The sequence below is a fragment of the Manis javanica genome, chromosome 1 (genome assembly GCF_040802235.1).
Source record: "Manis javanica isolate MJ-LG chromosome 1, MJ_LKY, whole genome shotgun sequence".
Classification (NCBI taxonomy): Eukaryota; Metazoa; Chordata; class Mammalia; order Pholidota; family Manidae; genus Manis; species Manis javanica.
The window spans coordinates 125,869,011-125,887,526 of NC_133156.1; the positions used below are offsets into that span (position 1 = coordinate 125,869,011).

The following is an 18,516-nucleotide window of genomic DNA, read 5'->3' on the forward strand; positions in this document are numbered from 1 at the left end:
CATAGCTGTTCAGAGAAATGAAAACAAAACCTTCTGAAGTGATTTAGTTTGGGGTCTTACTTTAGGCTCATCCCTACTGTTCTTGTGGCTCTAGGTATATAGGCACAGGTCATAGTGAATTCTTCAACATGTCAAGTAAAAGTCATCTTCTTTCTTTATCCACCATGAAGGTCCAACGGAACTGTTAAGGTCCGTTATGGACAAAGCCATCATCCCCCTAGTAATGGGCAACTTTCCCATTCAAGCTGCTTGCAAAAGATAAAGAATGTGAAGCATTTGGAAAATCTGAAATACATACTGTCAGAAGCTAAATGAAACTTTATGCAATAGTAAAAAGGCCAGATGTTGAACAGTTACTGATGTGCAGCAACAGGAATGTCTGGGGAAATTATCAGCAGAGACCTGTTGGCTCCTCTGCTTTTCCCAGCACAGCACTGCTCACTGGGGCTCCACTGCTCCAGCAGCAGGCAGCGGTGCCAGCTGTCTCCTTCAGCCACTGACCACAGACAAACGACGGCTGTCTGGCCCAATGCAACCTCAGATGTCACTGGCTCACCACAGCAGTTCATGAACTTGTCAAGGATTACTCTATTTCCAACCGTTTCACCTTGAACATGGCGGTTTGGGGTCTGTTGCCTCTGATCCCTGGAATACCCTTTTCTCTCTTCCACATTTGTAAATGGTTTCCCTGGCCTTCAAAGTCCCTCACAGCTCCACTGCTCCCAAGAAGCCATCCTTGAGAATCAGTGCTACCACCAAGATGGAAACTTTACCATTTGCAGTACGTGAACCCCATGGCCTGGTACATAGCCCCAGAGGGAACAAATTCAGGGATGTGCTGACTAGCTGTTGCCCTGGCTGGCTGGGCATCCCACCCCTGTGTGGGTCAGCCCCGGGGCTGCTTCCCTGGGCCTCATGGTACAGGTGAGAAACTAGAGCAGTGTGGGGGCTTAACTTGTTTTTTCCATGGAAGATATAACATGACTCCTGTGGTCCTGAAAATATGGGACAATCCAGTACAGAGAGGCCATGGAATCTTTTCCTAAGAGCAACAGGGACCATTATTAGAGTTCAGAAATAAGAAAACCCATTTGGTTTCAGTCCAAATTAGTAAAAACCTATTCATCCCCATTACTAGGTACACCATCATTTCCCCCAGCCCTCCCATCCTTTTGTTAAACAAAACCTATTAGATATGGCTCACAAAAGGTGAGACAATACTAGCTACAGTTCCTTCTAATTTTTAAATGCTTTTAAATGACCTGTGATGAGAAACATGCAAAACTATGATCCTGGGGAAAGCAGAATGGACTCACGGATACTCTGACAGAAGAGCTGAAGACAGTTTTCATCAAGCGCACTCACATGTCCACTCCACACCCCTACCCAATACACACTCGGCTAGTCAACAGCAAAACAAAACAAAGCCTGTATCTACTAAAAGTGCCCTCACAGGAGGCAGAACTAATCGATTTGTAGTATAGCCCCCAACTAGACTAGTCAAGAAACAGATTTTCTTTTTCATTTTTATCCAGTAACAAGATTTTTTTTCCTATAATTGAAAGTAGGAACTACAAGGGGAGAGTTCAAAGAAATCATTGCAAGTTTCCTTGCCTCAGAACTTCTTGACCACCTAAGGAGTTCAGCGGTACACAAAGGATGACAGGAAGATGCAGACGTTCTCAGCCTTGGGTGTGCTATTGTCCATATGAAACCTAGCCGCCTAGAGCTGAAAGCAGCTAGGGTAGCCTTCCCGAGGTCCCTGCTGAAGAGGTCTGGTACTGCGCAGGGCACATGACAAGTACTAGTTAAGATCACAAATGGATCCATAGACAAACGTGCCAGCTGGGAGTGAGTTTGCCTGGCTGCTAAATGGTAAGGCTTTTTTTCTTTGTTATGTGACTAAGTTTGGTTGTATTTATTTTTACTGTGCAGCATTACAAAAATACAGATTATAGTAAACAGGATTGAGAGAACTGTCACGTTGGTTGGGTGATGATCTTTACTAAACAGGAATAAGGAACTCTGAATTCATTTCTAAAACTGCTTATCTATGAGATTCTTGGGTTTTAGACTATGGGCCCAGCTTTTGTATTAAAAAAAATTAATCTGGCTGCTAATGCATCACTATGTGGTAATATTTTGCAGAAACAATGTTTTTTAAAAAGATACGTGTTAGAGGAAATATGTTTACTATAGCTCTGTTAAGGGAGAACAGAATATAAAAAACAAAGACTGAGGATTTATTTTCATATAATAAATTCCTGTCTATGAAAAAGTACCTGACAAATAAAAATGGTCTGAATGATCATTATAAGACTTTCCTGTGTCTTTGTAGAAACATTTATTGTGTCTTTGTAGATATATTAAATCATTAATAAAGCAAAAATGGAACAATGCTGACAGGTTTAATCTCTTACTATTCAAATGGAATGGAATTTTCCCCCCAAAGGCTTAAGAGGTAAATAGCTAATTTTTTGTTTTCCTGGAAATTCAATTTTAGTATGACCTTGGGCTCATCCTGGAATAAAAAATAAAAATCCACTCAGCCCAAGAAACTAAGCAACCTCCTGTGACAGTCTACTCCTTCCAATTTGGGTGCCACCCGGATGTGGGGGAAAGCTTCAGTCCTATCAATCCTGGGTAAATGCACCTACAGCATGTAACACAAAGTTTTTTTTTTTCATTGTTTTACTTATATCTTCTAGGATGTTTGAGCTTGCATGCAAAAACCAGGCCAAGGAACTCTAATATGTGTATTCTTCAGGTAGTCTAATCCAGAAATCCAATTTTATGTAATTGTCTTTAATTAAGATGAGAAGAGGATGGTACTCTGTTAAAAGTTTGGTGTCTTTTTTTTTTTTAAATCATCCCAAATTATTATCATTATATTATTATCCTAAGCCAAATGAAAACCTGTTCTTTGGACTGTATGAGATTCAACCTTTGGTATCTTTAAACCTTCAAAATGACTAAGGGAGTCAAAACTACCTAACTTTTTTTTTTTTTCACCTTAGGCTTTCTGAATATTCCAAATCTAATCATTAGGGGAAAATATCAAGATAATAGTATTCATTGATAAGGAACACCTTATAATCTTTTTATTGCCCTTCATTTGGGGGAGGGGGAGTATACATTATAATCTTTTTATTATGCTTATTTCTTTTTGGGGGGAGACCATAAAATTGATAGATAGACATTTTTTTCTTCTCATCTGTTTACACATTCCATCTACAAATAATGCCTCCTCTGTGCAAGGCCTTATGAAGATCACTCAAATCCTCAAATAAAGGCATCTGGTCCCTTGAGAGAGGGGTTAGTTTGATTCTTCTCAACCCATAGTGCAGATTGGCTACAGTTGCAGAAATATGCATGAAATAGCCCGACTAGAAATTACTTTTACTCCTAGGGTACCATTCCAGCATCATGCAAAGCTGAGCTTGATACTTTCTCTGTGCCCATTTTCTACCTTTCCAACTTTCTCTTTCATCCCTAGGGATTGTCTCCTAGAAGGAGTCAGAGAAGAAACCAATCAGACACCATGTAGGAAGTTACTGCTTCATTAGGAACCCATAAAATACTTGCCAAGAGGATTCGTGGCAGGAACAGGTTTACCCTAAAGAAATGTAACGTCATGAGAGAAATGCTGGTTATGATGGAGGAGACAATTTGAGGCTAGAAGCGTACCCATTACCGTGCAGAATATACCACATCTGCTTTGCCTTTAGGTAAGCCCAACCCTGACCATCACAGCTGGATACCATAGTATCAGAGATTTCTGTGAAGTTTCCAGACTTCACTGGAATTCAGCAATGTAATAATAACATGAGCCCATGAAAATGTCACTGGTTTTGAAGTGTTAAAAATAAAAGCAGATGCTTCCCTGCATGTTGGATTTCCTTCCTGTGTAATACCGAGGCTTGGATGTTTATGCTATCAACTGCCACCAGGAATTCTTGGCCTTGCAGTAGCAATTCCACTGATGACAGTTGTGATAAATAATGTTGCAGTTCAAGTACTTTATCTGGGCCTCATATGATTCAAATTATACCACAGAAGGCTTGAATTTTCCACTTATGATCATTCAACTAGCTCTTTATTTAAGTAGGATAAAATGACTTGGATTTTTGTTGTTATTATGTCCTCTGATCATTTATCTTAATGACTGTGTTGGCTTCTAAATGCAAGGTCATCTCAGAAATAGTTTCTAAACTTTAAAAGAAACTTCAACAATACTTCTTTTAGCACTCATGTTCTATAATCAAACCAAACCTTACCCGTGCCAGGCAGTCACTTGACTGGAAGTCTGTCTTCCCAGATTTTGAGAAGCAGCCTTTGTCATTGCTTGTGGGCAGAGGTGCATCTGTCTTTGGGATTCTAGGCTCTGTCCCTCTGTCTGCCTCTGACCTGTCTAGATGGCATCCAGCCACCTCCTTGAGAGAATCTGGGCCATCTTCTAGCTCAAAAGTGTGACCGTTTCCAATTTCAGGGTCTGGGCCATTATCCGGCTCTGAGATGGGGTCTCTGTCCAGCTCACACCCAGTACTGTTCTTGGATTCCTCAGGGGCCTTGTGGGTAGAAGGCTTGGAAATCACCCCAAATTTTCTTGCTCTTTTCCCTTTTTTCACAGCTCGGTCCCCCAGCTCCAGGGTAGGTGTCTCTCCTGGTTCAGAGCTGCTGTTAGCGTTACCATTATAAGGAGTGTGGACTTTGTGCTTGAAGCGACGCAGCATGATCAGGTAGATAAAGCCGCCATTCCAGCACTGCTCAGCCAGGTAACTGCAACAAACAGAGGTGCCAGTTAAAATTCTAGAAACATCCTTCCAGAACAATGCAGCAGGTTGATGCGCTCAAGAGCCCACACAGGATCCATGTGATTAACCGCCTGGCAAAGTGACTGAAAAACTAAGCTCCCTGAAGAGGCTTAACACTCAATCCATTCTTTTAATCTATGTAATTGTTGATGCTAAAAATAACCCCTAAACAAACCAAATAAACCCCCAAAACCCATGAACTAGAAATTACTAATGAAAGAACTCTAGGGTAGGTGGTCAGAGAAGGATTTTTCAATTCACAGAGCCAGTCCTAACATATCATTAAAAAATGTATTCTCCATTCCCTTAACAATTTCTTGTACCGCAATTATGTTAGCCTCCCATTCATATGATTCTGATACAACAACACTGCAAGCCCCCAGGGTAAAGAATGGGTAAAACAGACTGGGGGAAATGTAAAGTTCTGTACTCAGGGTCAAAACATCAACTTCACAAGAACCTCTGCCTCCCAGCAGTAAAGGGAAAAAGGGGTTGGCTGGTATTAAGGTGCAACAGGTAAATGACACTCGGCAGGTGTATGCTACATTAAATGAGTATCAGGTTCATTTCTTGGTAATGGTTCTAGTTTGGGTTGTTCACAGCACATGTGGAGCATCATTTCCATCTGGACATCACATTAAGAGTAACAACAACGAAGTGGAAAACACATAGACACAGGGAGGCCAGGACGAAGGGGGCTGCTGGGAAACTGTCGACCAAGAATAGCGGGGGAAAGAAGAATGCTTAGCTTGGAGCAGACAAGGGCCAGGCACAGTCATTTCTCATGTATTTGAAGTATGCCAATCACTTAGAAGCAGGAAATAATATAAAAGAGATAATGGATGTGAAGCCTGACATACAATAACTACTCCAGATATTAAAGAATAACAAGAAAACAGAGCATCAGGTGAGGTGAATAATTAGCGGTGTTTAGGACCAGATCATTCAAGCATTAGCAACAAAACACTTGCTCGAAGTCAGGAAACCAGGCTGGGCTGGACCCTCCACTCATGCCACCCAAGATAAGGAAGCACAAACCCTAGAGGAACCCAGGGAAATGCCTTCACCACAGGAATCTTACCACATTCTACACATCACCCAATCCCAAGCAAAGAATGTCAACAACCAAATCCTTAATGAGCTGGAACTGCTTCTGGTTTTCATGTGCCCACAAAGAGAAGGTCTGGGTCTATGTCACCTATATCTTCATTGAATGGAAAACAACTTTCCCAAGTATATACTAAGCTAGCTGCTTTCCCCAGGCTTGAAAATCAGACCTTAGAGTTGGGTAGTCTGTCTGTGGGAAGGGGGCCAGGTCATAAGGAGAGGTGACTAGCTGTATTTGAAATGTACTAAGTTCTGTACCAAAGGCATCCATTACCCATACCCAGTGGCCAGGTTAATGCAATAACAGTGACTGTCTCACTGAAGAAGAGAAAAATTCTGAATTTTTGCCATGGTATAAAGTAAACAAGAAAAAAAGGTCCTCAAACATCAGTCAAAGCTAATAAGTACTTTCTCTGATCCTGGGCTGTAAACCATAGTAATGAACTTACACATAATAAACCAGATAAATACTGCCATCCAGACCTCAGGTTGTTCTGTAAAATACAGTGGGATGAAAAGGCATAAAGACCAGTCCACTGGAGTCTAGAAAATGAAAATTAAACCTGGTTCTCTTAATTTTTCTTCTTTTTTTTTTAAATTGTTATCACTGATATACAATCTTGTATTGGTTTCAAGTATACAACACAGTGGTTCAACAGTTACCCACATTATCAAATCCTTACCCCAATTAGTGCAGTTACTATATGTCAACAGAAATGTTACAATCATTGGCTACATTCTCCATGCTGTACTTCCATTCCCATGACCAACTTCTATTATGATTGAGAATTTTTGTGCCCCTTTATCCCCCTCTCCTTCCCCACCTACCTCCCCTAACCTCTCCCATGCAATGGTAACCACCAGTTACCTCTCAGTGTCTATAAGTCTACTTCTGTGTAATTCTTCTGTGATGTTGAGATTCCATTTCCTTGAACTGTGTTTTTATTTTATTTCCATAAGGGAAAAATTATTGTAAAGGCATAAAATCCTCAGAGAAGCTAACCAGGCTGCAAGGGTTTCTTTGAGCAAACCAACAGTAGTACTACAAAACATGTCAGAGGTTACAAAAAACAGCATGGGGTAGTAAAAACAGGACAGGGTTGAGAGACACCCAAGTCTTCATTCTGGTTTTGGCCCAATTGTGTAAAACAATGGTAATTATACCAAGTTTCCATCAACTGATGAATGGATAGAAAAAAGGTGGTGCATCCATATAATGGTTTATTATTCGGCGATAAAAAGGAGTGAAATATATGCTACAACTTGGGTGAAGCTTGAAAACATGATGCAGGTGAAAGATGCCAGACCGCAGAGGCCATGTACCATTCCATTTATAGGACATGTCTGTAGAGACACAAAGTGGATTGGTGGTTGCCAGGAGCTGGGGGCAGCAGAGAATTGGGACTGACTGCTAATAGGTACAGGGTTTGGGGAGGTTGATGGCAATGTGCTAGAATCAGTGTTGATGGTGATGCACCATGTGAATGTACTCACTGAACTGTACACTTTGAAGTGGTGAATTTTATATTATGTGAATTATGTCTCAATTTTTAAAAATAGCAATAGAATAATACCGGCCAAGTTTTGAGTTCCTTCTTTGAGCCCCTTAAGAACTCTCTTTACAGAAGACATTCAGTCTCAGAAATATTCACTAACTTGTCCAAGTGCACACAGATCCAGGCCTGTCTACTCCCCAAACCCATGCTATGGCCAGTGTGCAATTCTGCTTCATAAATCACTCCTGCCCCATGCTTTAGTTTCCTTATCGGACGGTAAGGGTGTTAGAAGGGTCATTTCCAAGTTGCTTTCACAATCTAGTAGTTGTGAATGCCTGTTTCCTGGGAAGAAGTCTAGGGATTAAAGGAACAAGCCATCCCAACAGTACTGATCCACTGCCATGGATAAAATATAACCCTAGAAAACCAGAAACATTCCTTTTATGTCCAAGTCATCCTGGGCCTCCAGGACAGTTGCCATCAGTCTGAAAATGATGTCACCTGGAGAGGTGATTCTTTTAAAATTGCTTTTGGGACTCTACCTTTTATACTACAGCTCTAAACAACTTGATGGATCTAGGGCAGAAACCCTCTTTGCAGTACCAACAAGGTGGCCTATTGATTTGCTGTACATGATCTCGATTATCTCTATTCTCACGGAGGCTCCAAGAACTTTGGAGATTCATGACTGAGAGTATTTTATTCTTTCTGCAGGGTTTGCACTCAGCAAAATTACAAAGCAGGAGGGTTTTATCTTTAGTTTGGCACCATCTCCTTGTCCTCTCCTGGCTTTCTAGCAATAAATAAGATCTTATGCCTTCAGGGAACCATATGACAGGTTATTTTATTCCTTCCTGGTTGCTGAATTTTCTAAGGTCATCCTGAAGATGAAGTATAACGAAGGAACTATGTACCCCACAGCACACTGGTGAGAAATGGACTTTGAGGCAGGGGGTAGTTTTATTATAGTTCTTTGGAATTACCTTAAACATATGCCTCCACATTCCTTATCCATCTGTTTTGAAATGACTTGTCTAACTTTTCCAGCACTTTCCAGGCTAATGTTTCTTTTTCTGTGCAGCAGGATTCTTATCCACCATTAGAATCTTAAACTTCAGAGTCAATATATGAGAAAGAAGCAGTGGCATACAATCTCAAGAAGGAAGAGAAGGTCTCCCTTCATTCACAACAGGAAAATCAGCCTTTTAGAAGCTTCTCTACCATATAATTATCTTCTGGTTTCTTATACAAAATTTGAAGCTATCCTCTGGCATGTAAAATTATTAATTCAATTAAATGAAAATTTAGATTTTGACCATCCCTGGATGGCCTTAAGATGAAAGATCAGCATACCAGGCCTGAACAGAAATGAGGTTCCAGATTCTAGCCTAGAACTCTCTCTGAGATGTGTCATGCTTCTTCATTTCACTTGGCCTTTGTGAGCATCTTTTCTGACTAAATTCCTTTTTACTCCTTTTCCCTCAAAAGTGTTTATCTAAAAGACAGTTTTGAATACTTCTGTTTCTTGATGCTGTGTCATAATTCTGGAGTCTGGGCTCTCCAGGGGTGGGAGGTCTGGGAAGGGGTTGGCAGGTGAGGTTGGCTTGGAAAAGCTGAAGGGATAAAGCTGCTTGGAGTTTGAAGAACAAGAAAGATAGGGAAGCAGGAGGTTAGAGAGGAGCAAAGACAGGGAGGTGCTGGAAGGCCAAAGACACATTATTTATCCATGCCCTGATTCTATTAAAAGAAGGCTGAGGAAGCTGTGTAATTTTGATATTCTAGACCATTTTGCCAAAGTCCTCGGAAGGGGCAGTCTCCAGGTACCTCTGAAAATCATCTTGGGCATTCAGCCTTTAATTAGTGATGCCTGGCACGCAGTGTGACTCCACAGAGGGGTGCTGCCAAGCTGGACTATGGGTGTAATTGTATGTGTAATTCCAAGTAAGCTGGATCGCCACCAGTGCCCACTGGCCTGTACTACAATGTCATGAAAACATCATATAAGTCGGCCAACACATTAAAGAATTCTGGAACTCAGACATTTCAGCAAAGCAGACATTCTTACTTCTCCAGAGCATGTCAAGTCTCCAGTATAGACAACAGGAGAATAAACACTGACTGCAAGATGTTTATAGTGAATTATTATGACAGGGTCTGAGTTTTACGAAAGGGGACTAGCTGCTAATAGCCACTCTGTCTTACACACAGGACTAATTAATTGTTCTTCATGATTTCCTCTCGCCTAAGAAGTAATGGGAGGGTAAAAAGTTGTTTGTGGTCCTTTGAAAACCTGCTAAACCTAATTAATCCAGAGGGTTGTCTGATGTTGTAAATCTGTAGGTTCCCAGAGAACAATGGTTTGAATGAAGTGTAAAATATATAGAGATTAATTTTCCAGTGAAGTCTTGGCTGAGAAACAGAGAGACAAGTTTGGACAGCTCCACAGAGGCGATGGGAAGATAATAAACATTTCCTGTAGTCATTTTATAATGAGGTTCCCCAGGGGCGGTCTCTCTCAGGTGCTGGCTCTCAGCTACCTTGAATTTGGGGCACACTTTTCCTAGATCCCATAACCCTCTAGAAAGAGACAAACTTTCTTTGGGGAACTCTGAAGAAGAACTGTTTGGCTGAGTATTGTGCTCATAAGAGTGACTGATAGTCCTTGGTATGCTCATAAGGCCTTTGTGAAAACCAACCAATCTACTTCTTTGCTAGCACAGTGAGGTAGAAAGTTAGCCCCTGTGAGATGAAGGAAGATGGGACTCAGGCACCAATGAGACTTTGAAAGTAGACTGGAGTCTAGGCTTAGAGCAGAAATGACTGGAACACTGTATTTCAGCTGCTGGGTGAGGGGGGTAACCAATGAAGCCCATTTTTCCTATTTCTCACCTCCTCTATTTGGCATAAATGGCTGAGTGCTCAGCATCTCTTTCTTCTCCTTTATCTGGAGTCCAGAGTCAAGGGTATGAACAAAAGAATATGTTCTTTTTATTATAAAATGGGTATTTAATTATTATTTTTTATTTATTTTATTTTGGTATTATTAATATACAATCACATGAGCAACATTGTGGTTACTAGATTCCCCCCATTATCAAGTCCCCACTACATACCCCATTACAGTCACTGTCCATCAGTGCAGTAAGATGCTATAGAATCACTACTTGTCTTCTCTGTGCTATACTGCCTTCCCCGTGGCCCCCCTGCCACATTATGTGTGCTAATTGTAATGCTCCTTATTCCCCTTCTCCCTCCCTTCCCACCCATCCTCCCAAGGCAACTGTTAGGCCATTCTTGGGTTCTGTGCTTCTGCTGCTGTTTTGTTCCTTCAGGTTTTGCTTTGTGCTTATGCTCCACAGATGAGTGAAATCATTTGGTGCTTGTCTTTCTCTGCCTGGCTTATTTCACTGGCTTATTGCACTGTATTTCACTTAATACCCTCTAGCTCCATCCATGTTGTTACAAATGGTAGGATTTGTTTTCTTCTTATGGATGAATAATATTCCATTGTGCATATGTACCACATCTTCTTTATTTATTCATCTACTGATGGACACTTAGGTTGCTTCCATTTCTTGGCTATTGTAAATAGTACTGCGATAAACATAGGGGTGCATGTGTCTTTTTGAAACTAGGATCCTGCATTCTTAGGGTAAATTCCTAGGAGTGGAATTCCTGGGTCAATGGTATTCCTATTTTTAGTTTTTTGAGGAACCTCCATACTGCTTTTCACAATGGTTGAACTAACTTACATTCCCACCAGCAGTGTAGGAGGGTTTCCCTTTCTCCTCATCCTTGCCAGCATTTGTTGTTCCTAGTCTTTTCTATGTTGGCCATCCTAACTGGTGTGAGGTGGTATGTCATTGTGGTTTTAATTTGCATTTCCCTGATAATTAGAGATGTGGAGCATCTTTTCATGTGCCTGTTGGCGATCTGAATTTCTTCTTTGGAGAAGTGTCTGTTCAGCTCCTCTGCCCATTTTTTAATAGGGTTATTTGCTTTTTGGGTGTTGAGGCATGTGAGTTCTTTATATATTTGGATGTTAACCCCTTGTTGGATATATCATTTACAAATATATTCTCCCATACTGTAGGAGGCCTTTTTGTTCTGCTGATGGTGTTCCTTTCCGTACAGAAGCTTTTTAGCTTGATGTAGTCCCAATTGTTCATTTTTTATTTTGTTTCTCTTGCCTGAAGAGATGCATTCAGGAAAAAGTTGCTCGAAAAATGGGTATTTGATTATTTTTTATCATACAATTTGGATTGGGAAGTAATCTTAAGTTAAAGGGGAGGAAGCAGGGTAAATATCTGATAATTTGTTTCTGCTATGATACAATGTTAGCCATTCAAACCCAGTCCAAATTATCAGTTGCCAAAACTTGCTATCACCATGCAGTTTAGCAGTGAAACCTAAATCCTATCCATCTTTTCACCAGAGCAGAAGTCCATGTTGCCCTGATACTCTAGATACTGCTATTTATATGAATAATAAACTATTTTCCATTTCTGACCCAGGAGTCTCATGTTTTCTGCTGACATCCATGAAGCCAACCAAGTGGCAGACTAACTTGTCAGCTTACTAGTAAAGTACAATCATAGTTCTTGACACATAGCAGGACAATACACAGAATAACCCAGTTTATAATTGGTCTTGTTCTAGATTTATAAAAGGAGCCCAGTGATATATACTTTTTGACACTAATGACTAAGAAATCAAAATACATATATGTCTTAAATCAAACTAATAGTGAATCTTTAAGGCAGAATCAAACAGAGGGAAAATTATACTAAGAGGAGTAACACAGAAGGTGGGGACCCCAACCTTTAATTGTATAGACACTGATTAAATCCACTGTGTCAGTCTGGAAGGCAGCAGCTACATTTGTGTCCAGCAGTGACCTTCTGCTCTTGCCCTGTTTATATTCCATTTCCCGCAGCCATTGGCTACAATACCCATTTTGTGCAGAAACAGAGCTGGTTCTCTGTTTTTTGCTAAGAGCTTCTGGATGTCAAGTAAGGAGTTGGGGAGACACTGCAGAAAAATAGTGGAAAAGAAGCAGCCAAATCATATGATGAATGAAAAAAAGTATTTTGGTTTCCATGCAAAAAGGTATCACCGTTTCTATTTATCTTAAAAATTCATATCTCAGACCAACAAGATTGATTTAAATTGACAGCCCTCATAGCAAAGTACCTCTATGCTAGGATGCACTACACATTTTCAACTCCAATATAGTTTAAAAGATGGAAACAGAAGTATGGCCCTTTCAATAATATAGTAATAAGTTTACGTGATGTTGCAGTTTTCCTCAAAGGTTTTCATGTACCTAATTTATGCATGAATCAATACAAATTTTTTTAAAACACCCACGTATCTCTTGGAAATACGAATTCAGATGCTAAATTAAGGAGAAAATGCCTGATCAATAATGAGCAATAACCTAATAAAACATATTGTAGAGATACTGGCCCTTAAAAGAGAACCTCTAGCCTTCAATTTTCAGTGCATTTCTTTATTAGATTATTGGGAGTGAATCAGGGTTTCTTCTAACTGTATGAGGTCAACCTGCATTCTATTCAGAATTAAATCAGAATTCCAGCCACACAGCTTCACTAGCTCATCCTGATGCTGTTGGTCACATTTTCCCCGGGGGGCAAATGGAGTGCTGGTAAAGTCAGACTTTGCTGGACAAGAACACCTCACCTTCACCTAATGAGGGAATTGATGGACTCTGACAGTGTACATGGGGAATCATTTCAGTTTTTCTTGTGATATTAAAACTTTGCCCCACAGGATTAATTAGGGAAGAACTTGGGCTGAACCTACAGGCTGAGGAAACCAAGAGTAAAAACAAAATGTGTCAAGCTTATTTTCCAGAGCCAATAGGAATTCAGAGAGCTGTGAGACCTTGCAGCTGTGCCTGGAACCAGCCTAAACCGGCCTGGAAGACATGTGCAGAAGCAGTTCCAGATGTCCTCAGTAACCTTTCCTCATCACCATACTAAAATCTCCACCTCTGGGCAGGGGTTAGCCACCATTTTTAGAACATAGGACTTCCCACAACATTCCGAGCAGGTGCAGGAGAAGCGTCCTACCCCAACTCTATTTATTTCCTATCAATTTCACCAGGTTTTAAAAATATGTATAAACTCAACTAAATATGCCTAAGCCTTCTACATAAATTCTGCTCTCCCTTTGAATCTGAGAAGATTTGAGCTTTGCCTCCTGTCTCCTTGCTGGTTGGCCTCACAACAAAACATTTTCCTTTTGTAAAAGGTGGTGTCCCGTGTTTGACTTACTGTGCCATAGGCAGTAGGTCCTTCTCCAGTAACAACATAATGCCGTCTTTTTCTGTTTACACGCTTTTACCTCATTTTACTGTGCTTCACTGTATTGCACTTTGCAGGTGTGTTTTTTTTTTTTTACAAACTGAAGGTGTGAAAATTAACAAGAGGACACCTCACTGACACAGCGTTGGGAAGCCAGCAGGGTAAGTTCTTGCCTCCTTGTAAATCAGCTATCCCACTGAAAGAAACGGGTGCCTCAAAGTCACACTGTTACAGTTACTTTACTCCCCAGCAGGAGGAAGGAAGGTTTCCACCTTCTGCCTCCCCAGAACCGCCCAGCCACTGAGAAACTGACACAGCTCAGCCAATGAGAAGCCACGATACATGGCACTCTCAGTTTCCTCCAATGCACTTATTGCTTAGAACAGCCCTCCCAACTCAGCGCTTTGGTATTTAAAAGAGGAGTCCTTTCTTTTGTTCTCTGCACTTGCCTATGGCTTTGCTAAAGCTTGCTTGTCCTGAATTGTAATTCTCAGATATTCCTAAATAAACCAGTTTTTGCTGGTAAAATAACTGACAGTTTTATTTTTAAAGTAGACAAAGGTTTGTGGCAACTCTATGACTAGCAAATCTAACAATGTCATTTGCCAGCAGCATTTGCTCATTCCATGTCTGTGTCACATTTTGGTAAGTCTTGCAATATTTCAAACTTTTTCATCATTATTATATTTGTTATGGTGATCTGTGATCAGTGATCTTTGATGTTACTATTGTAATAATTTTGGGGCACAGTGAACCATGCCTGAACCATGCCCAAAAAAAACATTAAACTTAACTGATTAATGTTACGTGTGTTCTGACTGCTCTACCTACCAGCCATTCCCCATCTCAGTCCTTGGGCCTCCCTATTCCCTGAGATAATACTGACATTAGGCCAGTTAATAACACTGCAATGGCCTCTATGTGTTCAAGCAAAGGGAAGGATCACATGACTCTCACTTTAAATCAAAAAGCGGGAAATGATTAAGCTTAGTGAGGAAGGCACCACAAAATCAAGATAGGCCGAATCTCGGCCTCCTGCACCAGGCAGCCAAGTTGTGAATGCAAAGGAAAAGATCTTGAAAGAAACTAAAAGTGCTGCTCCAGTAACAAGCTAATGATGAGAAAACAGAACAGCCTTATTGCTGATGTGGAGAGACTCTTAGTGGTCTGGATAGAAGATCAAACCAGCCACTACATTCCCTTAAGTCAAAGCCGAACCCAGAGCAAGGCCCTAACTCTAATTCTATGAAGTCTGAGAAAGCTGTAGATGAAAAGTCTGAAGCTAGCAGAGGTTGGTTCATGAAGTTTAAAGACAGAAGCCATCTCATAAAAGTGCAAAGTGAAGCAGTAAGTGTTGACATAGAAGATGAAGCAAGTAATCCAGAAAATCTAGCTAAGACCATTAATGAAGGTGGCTGCAATAAGCAACATATTTTCACTGTACACAAAACAGCCTTCTATTGGAAGAAGATGCCATATATTTTATAGTTAGAAAGGAGAAGCCAATGTCTGACTTCAAAGCTTCAAAGGACAGGCTGACACTCTTATTAGGGGCTAGTGTAGCTGGTGACTTTAAGTTGAAGCCAACACTCACTGACCAAAAACCCTAGGCCCTTAAGAATGATGCTAAATCCCCTCTGCCTGTGTTTTATAAATGGAACAACAAAGCCAGGATGACGGCACATCTGTTTAGAACATGGTTTACTGAATACTTTAATTCCACTCTTGAGACCTACTGCTCAGAAAAAGATTACTTTTGAATATGGCTGCCCATTGACCATGCACCTGGTCACCCAAGAGCTCTGATGGAGGTGTATAAGATTAATGTTGTTTTCATGCCTGCTAACACAATATCTATTCTGCAGTCCATGGTTCAAGGAGTAATTTCTACTTCCAAGTCTTATTATTGAACAAATACATTTCATAATGCTTTAGCTGCCAGAGAGAGTGATTGCTCTGATGGATCTTGGCAATGTAAATTGAAAACCTTCTGGAAAGGATTCACCATTCTAGATGCCATTAGACCACTCACAATTCATAGGCAGTGGCCAAAGTATCAGCATGAACAGTAGTCTGGGAGCAGATGATTGCAGTCCTCAAGGATGACTTTGAGAAGCTTAAGACTTCAGCAGAGGAAACACTGGGTGTGGTAGAAACAGCAAAAAGATTAGGATTAGAAGTAGAGCCTGAAAAGGTGACTGAGTTGCTGCAATCTCATGCTAAAATTTGAACAGATGAGGAGTTGCTTCTTAGGAATGAGCAAAGAAAGTGATTTCTTGAGATGGAAACTATTCATGGTGATAGTGAAGATGCTGTGAAGATTGTTGAAATGACAACAAAGGATTTAGAATATTGCATAAACTCATTTGATAAAACAATGGCAGGGTTTGAGAAGATTAACTCTAATTTTTAAAATTGAAGTATTCGTTGATATACAATCTTATATTGGTTTCAAGTATACAACACAGTGGTTCAACAGTTCCCTATATTATTAAATCCTCAGCCCCACTAGTGCAGTTACTGTCTGTCAACACAGGGAGATGTTACAGAATCATTGGCTGTATTCTCCATCCTGTACTACCGTCTCTGTGACCAAGTCATATTGTGATTGTGAATTTTTGTGCCCCTTTATCCTCCTCACCCTCCTTTGTCCCTTCGGGACTTGTTGAAAGCTCAGATATGGTTAGCATATGTAATTCCAAGTGGAAGGATGGAACTGTCCTCACTTGAGGCTGATAGAGCAGCCTTTTGGGGCTATCTGACCTATTCTGAGTGCATAAATCCATTCTGGAATTAAGTTCTGGATATGCTGAGTTTGAGATGATTGGGTGTTGTGTATGGGCAGATAGATAACTGAATCTGGATTTTGGATCAGCAGACTGGTCTGGAGATGCCAATTTGGGAGGTACCAGGACCAGAGTATCGATGATTTTTAAAGACCCCTGAAGATAAATTCCTTTAGATGGACTTTCCAGGTCTAAAGTTCTTGATGGGTCCAAAGCACATTCAAGGGTTTCATATGTAATTCCAATCTTTCCTCTAGAAAGGGGGCAGCAACTTAGAATCCCTGCAACGGTGTCTTAGGGAACCATTTGTTCTTGAATATTGTCACTTTCTAATCTTTGTCAATATGATAGTCAAAAGGTACCTCAGTCATAATTGGCAAATCAATAATGACTAGTAAGGTCAAAATTCTTCACAGTCATTTGCTTTCTTTGAAAATTGCCGATTTGTGCTCTTTGTAAAGATCTTCATTTTTGTATCCACATACACTAGCACAGTGGCTGGCACATAATAAGCACCACAAAAAAAATAAGACTGATTGATGAGAAGATCCCTTCTATTAAAAAAAAAGACTCCTTTTAAATGACTTTACTGAGGTATATTTTACATATTATAAAATTCATCTATGTCAAATGTACAAGTCAATGATTTTCAGGAAATTTAACAAGTTGTGCAGTCATCACTATGTATCAGTTTTAGAGCATTTTGTTACCCAATAAGATCTCCTGTACCCATTTACAGTTAATGCCCATTTCTATCCAGCCCCCACTTCCTGTCTCTGTAGATCTGTTTCTCCTGGACATCTTGTATAAATGGAACCATATAACATGTGGTCTCTGGTGTCTTGCTTCTTAATAGCAAACTTCTTCTGCCTCCTCTCTTGCCATTTACCCCCTACAAAATCTTGATTCATGCAAACATGTCCTGTTGATGTTACCTTTCTCACCTTCCTTTGGCTCAAACTCAATTATCCTGAGGAGCTGGTCCTAACAGCACTGCTAGCATCTCACCTCCTTCTTCCCCCTAGAATTATTCCAGTGAATATCCACCATTCCTTCCAAATTAGGTTGTGAATACCCCTGGTAGCCTCTCCTCCCTCCACAGCTCCTCACAAGACTGCACCTAAGTGGAACAGGCATTCTTTCCCATTTGGGCCCCTAGATTCTTCCCACTGTTCAAATATCATCATAAAGCCATTCTGCTTTGAAAGGAAATCTTTATGCATTAAGCAGGAACCCAGCAAAGGTTTTAAACACCATGCTAATGTAATACTATATAATATGTATTATGTGCTAATATATTCATGTTACTGTGCATTCATATCAACTACATTTCAATTTTTATTTTCTCCGTGTTATTTTGTCCAGGCAGATTACCAGAGTCAACTGGACCCAAAGTCTCTTCGGTATTTCCTTCACCTCGATTGGTGCTAATGAAGCTTCCATATCTCCCCTAAGCCCTGTTCCCTGTCCAGCCAAAGACACTTGCTTCACATTGCAGAGGTCTTTGCTATGACTTGTCCCTGAAAACTGAAGCTAGGTCAGGTCTGAGAAACAGAAAATCCAGAGCAGCCCAGTCCCCGTGATTGAGTCCTGCTTGATACCTGCTCTCCAGCCCTGCTGAGTGCATTTACTATGGCACCTCCTGGGCTTCCCCACATACGGTGTCGCCTTTGGCCTTGCCTTAGAAGAGGTACAATCAATGATCTAGGGTAACTGAAGCCAGACAATAGCTTAGAAGTTATGTTCAATGTATCTTCTAGTCTCAGGCCACCAAGCTCTGAAAAATGTGTCACAGGCGACCCAGGGACTGTGTTCTGTTTTGTCCCTGTCCTATCTCCCAAGTTCCTCCAGGGTGAAAGCTGCTAGCAGATTTGAGAATAAGTGACCCATATTTTCCCTTTCTGTCCCTCTTCCCATGAACCAACCATCTCTGAGAGTTCACCACCAGCTAGTAATCCTCAAGCCCTCACACCACACCATTCAA

General features: G+C 40.7%; 1 protein-coding gene across 13 annotated transcripts in view; it reads right to left on the bottom strand.

Moving 5' to 3' along the window:
* The window catches only part of PDZD2 (PDZ domain containing 2), a 356,980-nt gene that overhangs the window by 96,368 nt on the left and 242,096 nt on the right, over positions 1-18,516 (bottom strand). For 12 of the 13 annotated variants that reach the window (XM_037001705.2, XM_073237473.1, XM_037001759.2 and 9 more), the window contains one exon: positions 4,278-4,779. In XM_037001705.2, coding sequence (XP_036857600.2) covers positions 4,278-4,779 — 502 coding nt within the window. Of the gene's footprint in view, positions 1-4,277; positions 4,780-18,516 lie in introns of those variants that run through there. The other variant, XM_073237509.1, reaches the window with a different exon arrangement.